The sequence below is a fragment of the Elephantulus edwardii genome, unplaced genomic scaffold, assembly GCF_000299155.1.
Source record: "Elephantulus edwardii isolate Elephantulus edwardi_28Jun2011 unplaced genomic scaffold, EleEdw1.0 scaffold00060, whole genome shotgun sequence".
Classification (NCBI taxonomy): domain Eukaryota; kingdom Metazoa; phylum Chordata; class Mammalia; order Macroscelidea; family Macroscelididae; genus Elephantulus; species Elephantulus edwardii.
In genome coordinates this window covers 17,534,736-17,547,472 of record NW_006399810.1, presented here as the reverse complement: position 1 = coordinate 17,547,472, position 12,737 = coordinate 17,534,736, and the positions used below count along the sequence as shown (strand labels likewise).

Here is a 12,737-nt window from a genome sequence, read left to right as displayed (position 1 = left end):
AGCTGCACTGCAATCCCAGAGATGCACAGTTCTAATCCACCAGATGCTCTGCTGGAGAAGGAGGGACAATCTCCTTCTGTACCTGTCAGATCCGATTTGACAGCACACACACACACACACACACACACAATAATAAAATAAAATGTAAAATTGTTTAAAAAAATGATAGCACATAACATTACCTCACTGGGCCCTCAAAAGCCCTTTGGGAGTAAGTCAGGAAAATGTTACATTACCCAACTCTTACAGAGAGAGTCAATGTCACATAGCCTTGTGTGTAAGTGGTTGGTCTTAACCAGCTGATTGTAGACAATATTATCTTTACTTTGCCTTTTGGATAACAGGTCTGTGAGAACTCTTCTATATAGTCTTAGAAATGGTTTCTAAAATAAGTAGAAATTGACTACCAGGGAATTGTGTGCTTAATGGAATCTATGAGGCCCTACCTCACATGAGATGTTGATGTAATTTTATTTTTCTTAAGTCACAGAGAAACACACCAGATTCTCCAAATTAAAGGATACCATCTCGGTTTCAAATCCCAGATCTATCAGAAATAAGTAATTTTATCTTTCTGCATTTTGGAGGATTATGGAGGAAGGATAAGTCAGATACTGCCAATACTAAGAACAGTGTCAGTACCTGATAGAACAAGGAACATTTATTGCAGAGAACAGAAAGTGAAATACACTTATATCTGTCCAAAGAAGTACTGTTGGGAAAATTAGTTCTAAGTTAAAGAGCCTTTAATAGTTGGCCTTAACCATATGTATGGTGTGTAATATATCAAGCTGCTGAAAGGAAAAATGAGCAAACTTCTCCCTTTAAGATTTGGAAAACTGATGTAGGATTGAACTGTGCCAGAATCAACATGATGTGGGCTTTAGCATCCAATAATTTATAATCATAGTTTTGTAGACTTTCATTTAAAAAACCCTACAAACCAAAATGAAAACCATTTTTTATTTGTTTTTAAAAGACTAAGTGTTGCTTTTATTCAAAAGAAAAACACAAAGGGAGTGGGGGAAGTATCTGTGATTAAAAACGACTTGCAGCTGCAGTGAAAAAAATTACTTTCAGTCCTTTCTAGTCTCTCACCACTTGTCCTCACACTGGGCGCGTACATGTTTACACACATGCACACACACTTGGACACGCCCACACAGAGAGCAGGCATCTGAGTATAGCTTTTCTTTATGTGTCTGTTAGTTACAACGTTATCTTTCAGACTATTATTTCAGCCTGACTCATCCCTAGCGTTTCCCTCCACCTTCTGAAAGGGCAAAGGAACGGCAGTGTCCTACATCCTGCAAATAACAACACTAATTTTTAGGGGTATGAGGGAAGGGCAAGTGAACCAGTAGTTAATTCCTTCCACAAATACTTAAGTATTTCGGGTACACTACAGGCACTGAGATTAGGGTCAATTAAGAGACATCCTTTCATTTTTCTGCCAGCCAGGGTAGTTTTTGACATGATGTTAACTTATAAAAAGTTGTCAAATTTCTCATTAAGGTAAGGGCATCTGTTTTTCAGGATGGCACAGGTTTGTATCTGGAGATTTTAATCAAGAAATGATATACTTTTTCATTTCTTGAGAGCTGGAAGTTTTAGAAAGGTTTCTTTGCAATGATTCGGTGTTACTTTTCCCTTTAGGACAGTAGTAGGTAACTGGGTCTGACCCGCGGAGCAAGTGTGGAGGCTACAGTCTGTGGCCTGGTGTCTATTGTGGGGATTGGAATGAAGCTGGCCACCTCACCACCGAGGTTGAGACCTGACATATACACAGGTACAGCGGGAAGAGAGGGATTTAAACGGAACTGGTTTTTAGCAAGACGGGGTAGGATCCAACCTGGAATCTCCGCCCCTTCGGTCTGTACTTCGAAAACGGTGATCCTGAGTCACAAAGGCGTTGCTAGGTTGCCAGGTGGACAAAATACAGCTGGCAACAGCTGCGGCCATTCTGGAGCATGCGGACCACGGACTGATCAGGTGAGCCAGCTGTGGGATGAGAGCCTGGAGGGTGTGTGGTAAGCGTGTGAACCCGTGGGGGTAAGGCGGCTTGTGGTGTACAGAAGGGGGTGGGCTTCACGACCTGGCTGGGTGTTGGGTGCAAGAATGGGAGTTGGACATGGGGGATGGGCCTGGTGTAGGGTGATAGGAGTAGGGGGTGTGGCAGACCTGAACTTGCAGGGAAATGAGGGGGTGGACGGGATTGGGGGACCCACAGAGGAGGAGGGTGGACCCAGGAGGGGAGTAGAGGGTGGGCGGGGGTTTGTGGGGTGGACCTGGGGGTGACCCAAAGTAGTGATGTGGGAGGGTGGGCCAAGTGCTTAGGTCTCTACCCTTTACCCATTCCCTGTGGGGGCTCTGGCCAGGAAGTAGGAGGGAGAGAAAGACCACCTCCAACCGTTCAGGAGGACCTCAGCTACACCTTAGTGCTGCTTTACCCATTTCCAGCTGGGGAAATCATGGGGTTCTTGGAACTAGAGGGCATGAAGGATAAGCCCATTTCTCTTGGACAATCAGGCGTGCTATCCAGAGCTACTAGTGCAGCTGCAACAAACTTCTGAGGTTCAACTCCCTATGGAGATAGTGACTTCTAGGAGGTGGGAGAGTGAACACCTTTATAAACCTGTGTAAAATAGTGGAAAGGCCTGGACTCTAAAGTCTCTCATCCCATCCTGGCTCTGCTAAACCTTGAAGATTTGACTATGGTCAAAACTTTTCATCTCCAGTTCTTATCAAAAGAAATAAGGCCAACCCTGAGATGAGCTTATTTTAGGATTAGCAGTATTGCCCAAAGGGGTTGACATACTACAGGAGGGTACCACTTAGCTCTGGGGTCCCTGTGTGTGTTTCTCTTCCCAAGGCAGCCCAGATATTTGAACATGTAGGCTTAAAAAGGGCCTGAACAGAGCCTGAGACGAGTGTTAGGTGCTGGCTAGGTTTTCTGATTTGAACTGTCATCAAGTTCCTCAAATCATAAAAAAATAGTCTGTGTTATCAACTATGGTGGAGGTGTCACCTTTTCACAGTACTTCCAGGGCAATTCCTAGCTAGGATGGGTAGGTCTAGCACTGGTACCTTCTGTGGGAGAGAAGAAGGGGAAGAGTCCACCTGCCTGCCTCTTAACAGAAGTAGGTGCTCAAAATGTTTGCCTTTTCTGGATTCAGAAAATCTTTTCTATATTGGAAATTTAGAAGTCTAATGAAAGGAAATTAGAATTCTACTTCCAAAATATTAAGTTAGCAGTATCCTTGCAACTTTTCAAAGTTTATCTGCAAAGAAAAAAAATATCTTTATCACACAGTTGCGGTTCCTGCTGTTGAGTACAGGACCACATCGTAAATGTCCACAAAATGGAAAAAGACTATAAAAATTGGGAAAATAATTATAGATTGGCCTTTGGAAACTCCTCCTCCCCGCCCAGCCTCATTTGATTTCTCTGAGGCTGAATGTACCCAGGCAGGGTTCTGAGAGACACAAGAGATTTTTATAGCAGAGGGCCTAAAATAACTAGGATAATCCACTTCAGATAAATCTACTTCCTACTCTAGAAAAACAGGTTAAACCTAGTCCAGAGGCTTATGATAAAGGTTTTAAAAAGTTTACCACATGTAACAGGAGATTTACCCCTCAACTCACACTCATTGCTGTTGGAAAACTCATGGCAGACCCTTCAGCAGGTTCTGTGAGGCTGTAAATACCATGGGAAGAATTACCCATCTTTCTCCCTTAGAGCTGCAAGTACATATGAACTGTCAGAGGCATGGCCTTTGGGTTAGCAGTACAACTCCCTAGAAACTTGGCCACCAGAGCTCCCCTGCTCCCCTCCTACTGCTCTCGACAGAATTACTAATGCTCCAGCACTTAATAGGATCTGTTCATGATTCCCCATCTTTCTCCCTTAGAGCAGTTGGTGGATTAGAATTGCCAGTGAAGTGTGGCCTTTGTGTTAGCAGTGCAACTCCCTGCGGACTATGCCACCAGAGTTCCCTATTTATGAGGGAGATGGGAATTTGACCAGCCATTCCTTACCAAAAGCATGCCAGGGAAAGTCCATGTTCTGATTCCTCTCCTTTAGGACTGTCAATGGCAGGATATCAGCTCTGGTCTCCATGGACCCCACTGGACGAGAGCTTCCAATGGCTGCGACATACAACACCGACACCTTCTTCCAAACACCCTTTCAGAATTTCCCCCTGCTTCCCACACACTCCTTCTGACCTGGAAGTCCAGTTGTGCTTTCAAGAGGTCACTCTGCTCCTAGACAGCCCATTTCTGGGTACTGGAGCGAATCCAAAGTTACCCTGCCACACATCAGAGCTCCGAACCATGAACAGTAAGAAAGGGCAGGTCAGAAAGCCCCAGCCTGTCCGCCTCAGTGGTGTAGACTCCGTCTTTGGCAGGGTCATCACAGCTCAGCCGCCAAAGTGGACTGGGACCTTCAGAGTTTCAGACAAGTCAGCCTTTTGCAAAATCATCAGTCGGGAGCACCAATGGCCCACTGGTCTTAAGGAGCCTCAGATTCAGATGACCGTGGCTATGTGCAAACAGATGCTACGCTCTATTCTCTTATTGTATGCAGCATACAAGAAGTGCACTTTCGCCTTGCAACATTCCAAGTAACGAGTCTCTTGATTTCCAGTTCTCACACACATGGCCTTTGGTATGTGCCTGAAGCTTAAAGAACGTAGAAACAAATCCTGTGACTCCAGCCGCTCTAGTGCTGACAATTCAGAAGGCCCTTTCCTGACTTCCCTCCGTAAAAGGGCCGGTGACACAGAGCAAGGGAGAGCATTTCCCCTGTAATGTTGAACATCATGTAAGAGAGGCAAACTATCACTGACATGCACATGTGACAAAAAACCATTAAACCACATAAAGCCATGTGTCTTAAATGTGACTTCAGTTATCTCAGACCACAATCAGCTGGGGAAAGAAAGGGTCACCAGGGAAGAGGATTTGTGGGATTTCTATGTACCAGAGGATGAAGGGGTCAAAATCTAAAGAGAGCCTTGGGCTCATTTGTCAATTTTTATTTTAAAAAATGAAAATCAAACATCTCTTCCCACCAGAAAAAGGAAATGTCTAACAAATCATTCCCTAATGATACCAGATAAGACAAATTGAGGTAGGTACACTAAAAAATATTTAATAATTATAGCTTCCTAAGAAAGAAATGGGTAGCAATATTGTAACTGGATTTTGTACCAGAAGTCAGAGTTCCCTCCCCATTGAGGCCAAAGTATATTCCTAATATTCTATTTCTAATAAACTATGTGTAACTCTGTAACATGACTACAGATACAGGTATAGCTCAAAATAATGTGGAATAAAAGAAACCTTATACATATCCAAAGTCAACATGAATTTAATGTTGCTTTCCACGCTCTCAACACTGCCCCTTTATAGTAACACAAAGGCAAAAACAAAAATCAAAATATTTCTTCTTGACATTCTCTGGGTATTGATAAGAAATTAAATCAGAACAGTCACAAAAATCTTCTCACCTCAAAGATGGTCTTTATAACAGGAAACAAATGATTTTAATATGTAGAAATGATGTGTAGTTTTCATTGTTTATATAACAAAGTATAATTCATCTCAATCTTGAACAAGTGAAGTCCAGAAGGAAACAGCTGAGGCAGCACTTAACAAGGAATTTATTTGCAAAACTGCTACAAGCTTAAGTTCTAGAATAAATCACAGAGTGTGGAAACTAGCTAACAAACTTAAACTTATCTGACTCTGAATTAGCTAAGCAGAGTTTCTATTCTGTAATCCAACACTGCCACCGTCAGTCAGATGAGGAAGTAATGCTACACTGGGATTCTGAGCCAGTCATTGGTGGTGGCAGATAATCTATGATGTCTACAATCATGTTTATTCAATAAACTTCTCTCTTGAAGGATAAAATAGGATGATCCTAATTAGGAAAGCAGGCAGAAGATTTCTCACCCAGAGCACAAAATGTTCTGAAGGTGGGAGGAGATGGAAAGTCTCTCTGGGTCTAATCAGAATCACCATCACTTTCCTCACTATCTTGCTCTTTTCCTTCATCATTTGCTTCATCATCTTCATCCTAAAGGGCAGAGGATAATTAAGTGAACATACAGATTCTGGTTGATAGGTTCCACAGGGCATGCCAAGTAATGCAAAGTGGTACTAATTACTACTAACAAGTTTTCAACAACTTATAAAATCAAGCAAAGGCTCCCCCATACTTCTTCCCCCCCCCAATACTTCTTGACATCATCTTGACTTCTAAAACCATGGAGGGAGACTATTTTGATACTGGTTTATGACACCATCTCATTTTTCATTGATTTATTTGTTCTTAGGACTTTTAAATAAGCCATGGTCTTCCAGCTCAATTTCATGTATCTGACACAGTAACAAAGCAAGCATTCAGCATAGAAAGAAATGTCTTAATAAATTTTGTTTGGTTTTATGTTTCAAATAAATGTTTCTTAAATTAAACTGGATCCTCAATAAGAATCCAGCAGAAAATTCTGTATGATCTGTGATTCTAGTCGGGGAGGTCTGCCAGATGTAAAAAGTACCAAACATTAATACGTTGCCCCACACGACCATGCTTAGAAACACATTTGCCGTCATTTGCTGCAACGTGTTAAAATAGGCTATTGTCTGCCTTAAATTCTTTAAGAAAAAAAAGTAGGGGGTAATGCTAAACAAGTAAGACAGGGAAGACAATGTCTTAAAAACATTTCTTCTTATGATCTGATCTTTCTGCATCAACCTTAAGTTATACATAAAGGCTCCAGGGGAGGGGTTCTTAAATCTGGACTTCTCAGTTTCAAAAGTCCCCATCAGCAAATTTACAAATGCACATTTCCTTAGTTCTTTTTTAAAAATTTTTTGTTTTAATTGTGATTTTAATGGGAGTTTACAGAAAAGTTAATTTTCATTCATTTACTGTTGCACATGTTCCTCCCTCCCTCCCTCCCCCAATTTCACGTAAAAAAAAATTCATTAATTGTTGTACAATTTCCTCCCTTTTCCCCTCCACCGCTTCAGTACCTCTTATTCTGAACAACTGACTGACTTACCTATAATGCCTACTCATATATTCCTCTTAAACAAGTCTCTCCCTCATCTGTTCCAGTACAGTGTTCGGTATCTATCCACTCTTTCTATTCTCTTCCCAGCCCCTCATGTCAGTTCTGCTTCCACGCAGTGTTGTTATACAGTATTTGTCTTTGTGAGACTGAGAAATACCACTAAGCATAATGTCCTCTAGGGTCACCCATGCTGTGTAATGTTTTACGAGTTCCTTGTTTTTCAGTGCTGCACAATACTCCATTGTGTAAATGTACCAGTTTTTCTATCCATTCATTTGATGGGCACTTGGGTTGTTTCCATCTCTTTGCTACTGTGTATAATGCAGCAATAAACATGGGTGTGTGTACATCTGTTTGGATGGCAGTTCTGGTTTCTTTAAGATACATGCCCAGCAGTTCAACTGCTGGGTCAAATGGCATTTCTATTTCCAACTTTTAGGAAAAAATGCCAAGTCACTTTTCATGGTAGTTGAACTATTTTATACTACCACCAGCAGTGAATAAGGGTTCCAATCTCTCCACAGCCTTGCCAGCATTTATTGTTTGCTGCTCTGTTGAACTATGCTGTTATTGCTGGGTTCATTATTCATCAATGGTGGCAGTGGCTTCTGACGCTTATGCTTTAGTTGTTGTAATGTGCCACTGTGTTGAGTATGACTCATAGCAAACCTATAAAAATGGGTCTGATCCCTGTCTTATCTTGTGCTATCATCAACCTTGACACACCTGTGCTGACTGTTGCAGTCACTGTGTGAATCCATCTTGTTGAGTCTTCCTGTCTTTCAGTGACCTTCCACCTTTCTAAGCATGATGTCTAGTATGCCCTTCCAAAGAACAGCCTCTCCTAGCAACATGTCCAAAGTATGTGAGATTAAATTTCACCATCTTCGCCTCTAAGAAGCACTCTGCCTGCACCTTCTCTAAGACATATCTATTTGGTTTTTTTTGGCAGACCATGGGATATTCAGTACTCATCCAATACCACATTGATTCTGCTGTTACCCTTATTCACTGTCCAGCTCTCAGACACAGAGCAAATGACTGAAAAGACCATGGCCTGAATTAGGTACACTTTAGTCTGTCAACTGATATCACTGCCCTTCAGGACTATGGGTAGGTCCTTGACAGAAGGATTTCCCAACACAATACATTTTCTGATTACTGCTGGTGCCAAGAATGTTGACTGTAGATCCAAGTAAGATGAAGTTGTTGACAATGTCAATCTTTTCTCCATCTATTGTGATGTTCCTTTTGGCCCAGTGTTAAGGATTTCTGTCTACTTGAGGTTGAGATGTAATTAATGTTAAAGGCTGTGGCCTTTGAACTTCTGCAGCAAACATTTTAAATTCTCTGCACTTTCAGAAAGCCAGGTGTTATCTGCATAATGCAGGTTTGTTGAGTCTGTCTCCTACCCTGATGCTACGTTTTTTTCCTCATAGAGTCCAACATCATGAATTATTTGTTCAACATACAGACTGAATAAGTATAGAGAAAGGATACAGTACTGATGCATACCTTTCTTGATTTTTAAACCATGCAGTGTTCTCTTGCTCTGCTCAGACAATAGCCTCTTGGTTTAGGTTGTGTATAAGCACAAGTAAATGTTTTGGATTCCCATTCTTCTCAGTGTTAGCTACAGTTTGTTATGATGCACACAGTCAAATGCCTTTGCAGAATCAATAAAGTAGACATTCTTTTGGGATTCTGTGCTTTCTGCCAAGATCCACTTGACCATCAGCAGTGATATCTCTGGTACCATGGCCTCTTCTAACCCCATCTTGAACTACTGGTAGTCTGGCTGGTTTGGGCTAATGTTCAGCAATATTTTGCTTGCATCTGATTTTAATGGTATTGTCTGATAATTTCCACATGATGTTGGATGTGTTTAAATGGTTTAACTCATTTTCAACATTCAGAATATTTGGACCCCTTTCTATTCTATGGTTTCAGATCAGATTTAAGTGAAAGAGAATATACAATGGAAAGGAATTTCCAAATCTGTAAGATATGGTACAACTTGAAATACTCAATAATTTTATTATATGATTTTATGGTAACTTTTTCTGGGCTTCAAAACATTTATATAAGAACATAAGCTTTTTTTGGGGGGGAAGGGAATGAAAATGGCAAGGAAGTGTTTGAGTAAAAGCAAGAAAATATAATTATTAGGGTAAGCAGGAAGAGTTCTCTACTCTTCCCCCAACTCAACATAAGTAACCATTAAGGCACACACTGCTGCCTTTGGCAGATACCTCCTGTGCTTCGCCCTTGGAAACCTGGGATGATACATCATCTTCACTCTCATCTGCCGTACTCTCCTGGGAATTCTGGGACACAATTTCTTCACCCTAAATATGAACCAAGACAAACGGTCGGTTATAATTATCTTATTTTGGGCCTCAAAGGTTTGTTACTTTCCATAGTAATAGAAGAGGTAAACTGGTGGAAAAGAGTTTAACTTATAGGAAGCTCAAAGGGAGACAGTCTAGCCGCTCAAATAGTTAGACATGCTGACATAGTCAGAAATGTGCTAAGTATCTACAATATGTAGTATCTGAAATACATAGACTGCCTTTGTAGTCTGTTGTCATATTGGACTTCATAAGGCCAGACTGGATTAGTACATCTTTTAGTCAACACTGGTTAAGGTTCTAAAATTTCTCAAATGCCTTTCAATATAGGAGAAACAATAGATCAATCACAAAGGGCCATTCAAAGGCCAAAAGAGGATATTAAAAAAAGGTTTTAAAAAGCTTGGAGCAGGATTTCTTGAGTTGAAAAAATGGCTCTACTCACTTCTTTGCTAAATAACCTTAAGTAAGTTATTTAACCTGTCTGAGCTTCAGTCTTCTCACAGATATGACGGTATCCACCTCATGAGGTTATTACGATGGATGGAAGGGAAGTCTCTGTGTTACTTTAACACTCAGATAGCCTTAGCATGAGCAAGAAAGGTTTAAATCCCCTTGGGAAAATGCTATGTGTCTCCAAAGTACTACCAGAAGCAACAGAAACATTTTAGACCCAATCAGCCCATGAAAAGACCTTTGAAATGCACATGTGTTGAAGTTATCTAGTAGTTTAGGAAGGGAAAAAGAAAAAAAAAAATTGTCTATGTTAAGAAATGCTACTATACTTTCAGCTGGGCATAAAGGCACTAACCATCCTGGGTATGGAGAGGTTTATACTGCCTTGGTGGTTCTTAATTTGAGAAATAATATTTAACCCTCTAGCAAGTTCTAAAGTCTCTGCTGCCTTGGACAAGCGGTACATCTTGTGCTCTGCGACCAGCATCTCTGTCTAAAGACCAGAAAACAGGACATTGGGGCACATCACCATAAAATCTCTCTGAAGTGGCCAGAAGGAGTAAAAATAGCATAGCCCCTCCCTGACCCAGAGTACAGAGCAGATAAAGACCTTGTAGCCCAGCCCTCTGGATTCTCTAGAGTCACATCAACAGCAGGAGGTTCTTTTATTTGTTGCTGACTCAAAGACTCACAATTACAGTACAAACATTGTGGTTTTTTAGAGAAGGAAGCTGGAGAGTGGGGGAGGCAAAGACTATTAATATAAACCCAAGTTTTAGCCCAACAATCCCAAGGCACAATTCCTCAATTAGTCCAGGCTCTGGTTTCAGTTCAGCAGTCAAATCCAAATCATTCAGCATGGTTTGTCTCATTACAATTACAAGTCAGCTTCTCCTTCAAACATTTGGCAAGAACAGCCAAACCTTTACTAGTGGCCAACAGGAAGGCAAGAAGCCTCAGGTAACATCCTGCCACTGTTTGTCCAGAGCAATGCTATAGTCTCTCCTTCACCAGAGTCTTGCCGCCACAAGCCTTGCTTGCCTCAAGTCTTTCTGCCCAGTGTGGGAAGCACTTTCCCCCCCTTTTCCTAGTCCAACACCTGATGCGCATTTGCAAGACCATGTGTCTGCAGTTAAGGTAGCTGGAGACCAGAAGGAGCTAACAAACGGCTACACCAAAGCCAACTTTTAGTCTTCACCACACACTCTAAACAATGTACGCTAACTCTAAAAGTTAAACATCCCTAAAGAAAACATGAGGGGCTGAGCTGAGGCAACACCCTGAAAAACTGAAGATGGACGTGGGGCACTAGGACTGGCTGAGCCAAAGCTTACCTGCAAGTCCCTGTTTTTGAGATTGCCCAGCCAGAAAGCCTCTTGGCAATTGTTGAGGATGAGCATGGCTTCCACTCGGTAAACCAACAGCTCCAGGGTCTTTTTGAGCAAAGGCACATGTTTGGTGAGGCCCATGTCCTGGTGAATCTAAGTGAGAACAAAGATATACACCTGGGTTTATTATCATGCTTTCACATTTTCTATATAAAAACTTTTGAATTTATGATACTCTGAACATTCATAAGCACTTAAGTCCTGCCAGAGTACCCTGAAGGGCATCCATCCTTCAAGGCCCAACTGTAAAAGCCTCAAGCCATACATACGACTAACATCTCTAACTTCTTCATAACCAATCTCTGAATTTACCAAGAAAAAACTTAAATATATTTATGTTGCTATTAAGCAAAAGAACTGCCCTAGTGAGCTAAGAAGAACCCTTAAAGTTCCACGTTGCAATACCTCTTAGCTCAGAATGAGGGGAGAAGTAACTGGGATGTCACAGAATCATTTTGTTTGCCAGTAACTGCAGAACTCTGGCTTTTGTCAGAAAACTGTGTCTGGTTCATCAGCTGCAAGGCAATCTCAAAGGGATAAGCCCTTAATAATAAAATGTTCCAACAAGAAACATGTCAAGCCAATTTGAATGCTTGTCTTTGGGTCCAAACTGGTTCATGGCTGACCTTCCACTGGGTTTCCAAGGTTGTAAACTGTACAAGAGAAGAGTGTCCATCTTTTTCCCAAATAAGTGCTGGTAGGTTCAAACCACTGGAGATGCAGAGCTCTTAAGAGATCAGCCCAATTTCCTACAGACTACCCTAACAGAAGTCTCCGACAAGTAAGCTGTTGTACAGTCCAGTCAAGGACAATTCATAGCAATCTATGAACAACAGATCTGAACCCTGTCCTCTTCTGTACCATCCTCATCATCTCTGACACATTCATGCCCATTACTTCAGTCATTTTGTCAATCCATTTTGTTACGCATCTTTCTATCTTTTGCTGACCATCCACCTTTCCCAGCATGATGTCCCTTTCCAAAGATTGGTTCTTCCTAACGACATGCCCAAAGTATGAGACAAAGCTTTGCCATCTTCATCTCTAAGGAGCACTCTGGTTGCTCCTTCTCCACATAACAAAGAGGAGAACTAAATAAATATGGTGACTTTATAACCACCTCTTATCTCTACTGGGGAGGCTTTATTTACATAATAGTCCTCCCACACAGAGGACTCTAGTAGTAATACAACTACCAGCATTTGCTAGCTCTCACCAAGGAAGAGCTTTTAGGGGAAATAAGGCTATGGAGATTATCTAAAACTTTAGATTCAGAAATTCTCTTCTAAAGGATTTCCAAACTTAAGGAGAAACTGATTTGACCATTTTCAAGAAATCTGACCTTAAGAAAGGCACAGCCCCAGATAAAAAGGTTTGTTGTTGTTATGTGCCATCGAGTCATTTGCAACTCATAGCGACCCTATGTACAAGAGCCCTAAACGCCGTTGTATCCT

The 12,737-nt window shown here is 41.4% G+C and overlaps 2 protein-coding genes across 2 annotated transcripts in view; one reads left to right on the top strand and one right to left on the bottom strand.

The window, feature by feature from the left end:
* The first annotated feature begins 4,088 nt into the window (after positions 1-4,088).
* Positions 4,089-4,689, top strand: FANCD2OS (FANCD2 opposite strand). The gene has a single exon (XM_006887677.1). The coding sequence runs from the start codon at positions 4,096-4,098 to the stop codon at positions 4,630-4,632; it is 537 nt and encodes a 178-aa protein (XP_006887739.1). The 5' UTR covers positions 4,089-4,095; the 3' UTR covers positions 4,633-4,689.
* Positions 4,690-6,016: 1,327 nt separating this feature from the next.
* FANCD2 (Fanconi anemia, complementation group D2) overlaps positions 6,017-12,737 on the bottom strand; it is a 113,022-nt gene continuing 106,301 nt past the window's right edge. The window contains exons 36-38 of the mRNA XM_006887699.1: positions 11,230-11,376; positions 9,341-9,436; positions 6,017-6,088 (exon numbers count right to left, since the gene is read on the bottom strand). Coding sequence (XP_006887761.1) covers positions 6,017-6,088; positions 9,341-9,436; positions 11,230-11,376 — 315 coding nt within the window. The remainder of the gene's footprint in view (positions 6,089-9,340; positions 9,437-11,229; positions 11,377-12,737) is intronic.

Coding starts and splice junctions, on each gene's coding strand:
- FANCD2OS (XM_006887677.1), top strand. CDS start 4,096: ATGGCAGGATATCAGCTCTGGTCTCCATGGACCCCACTGGACGAGAGC.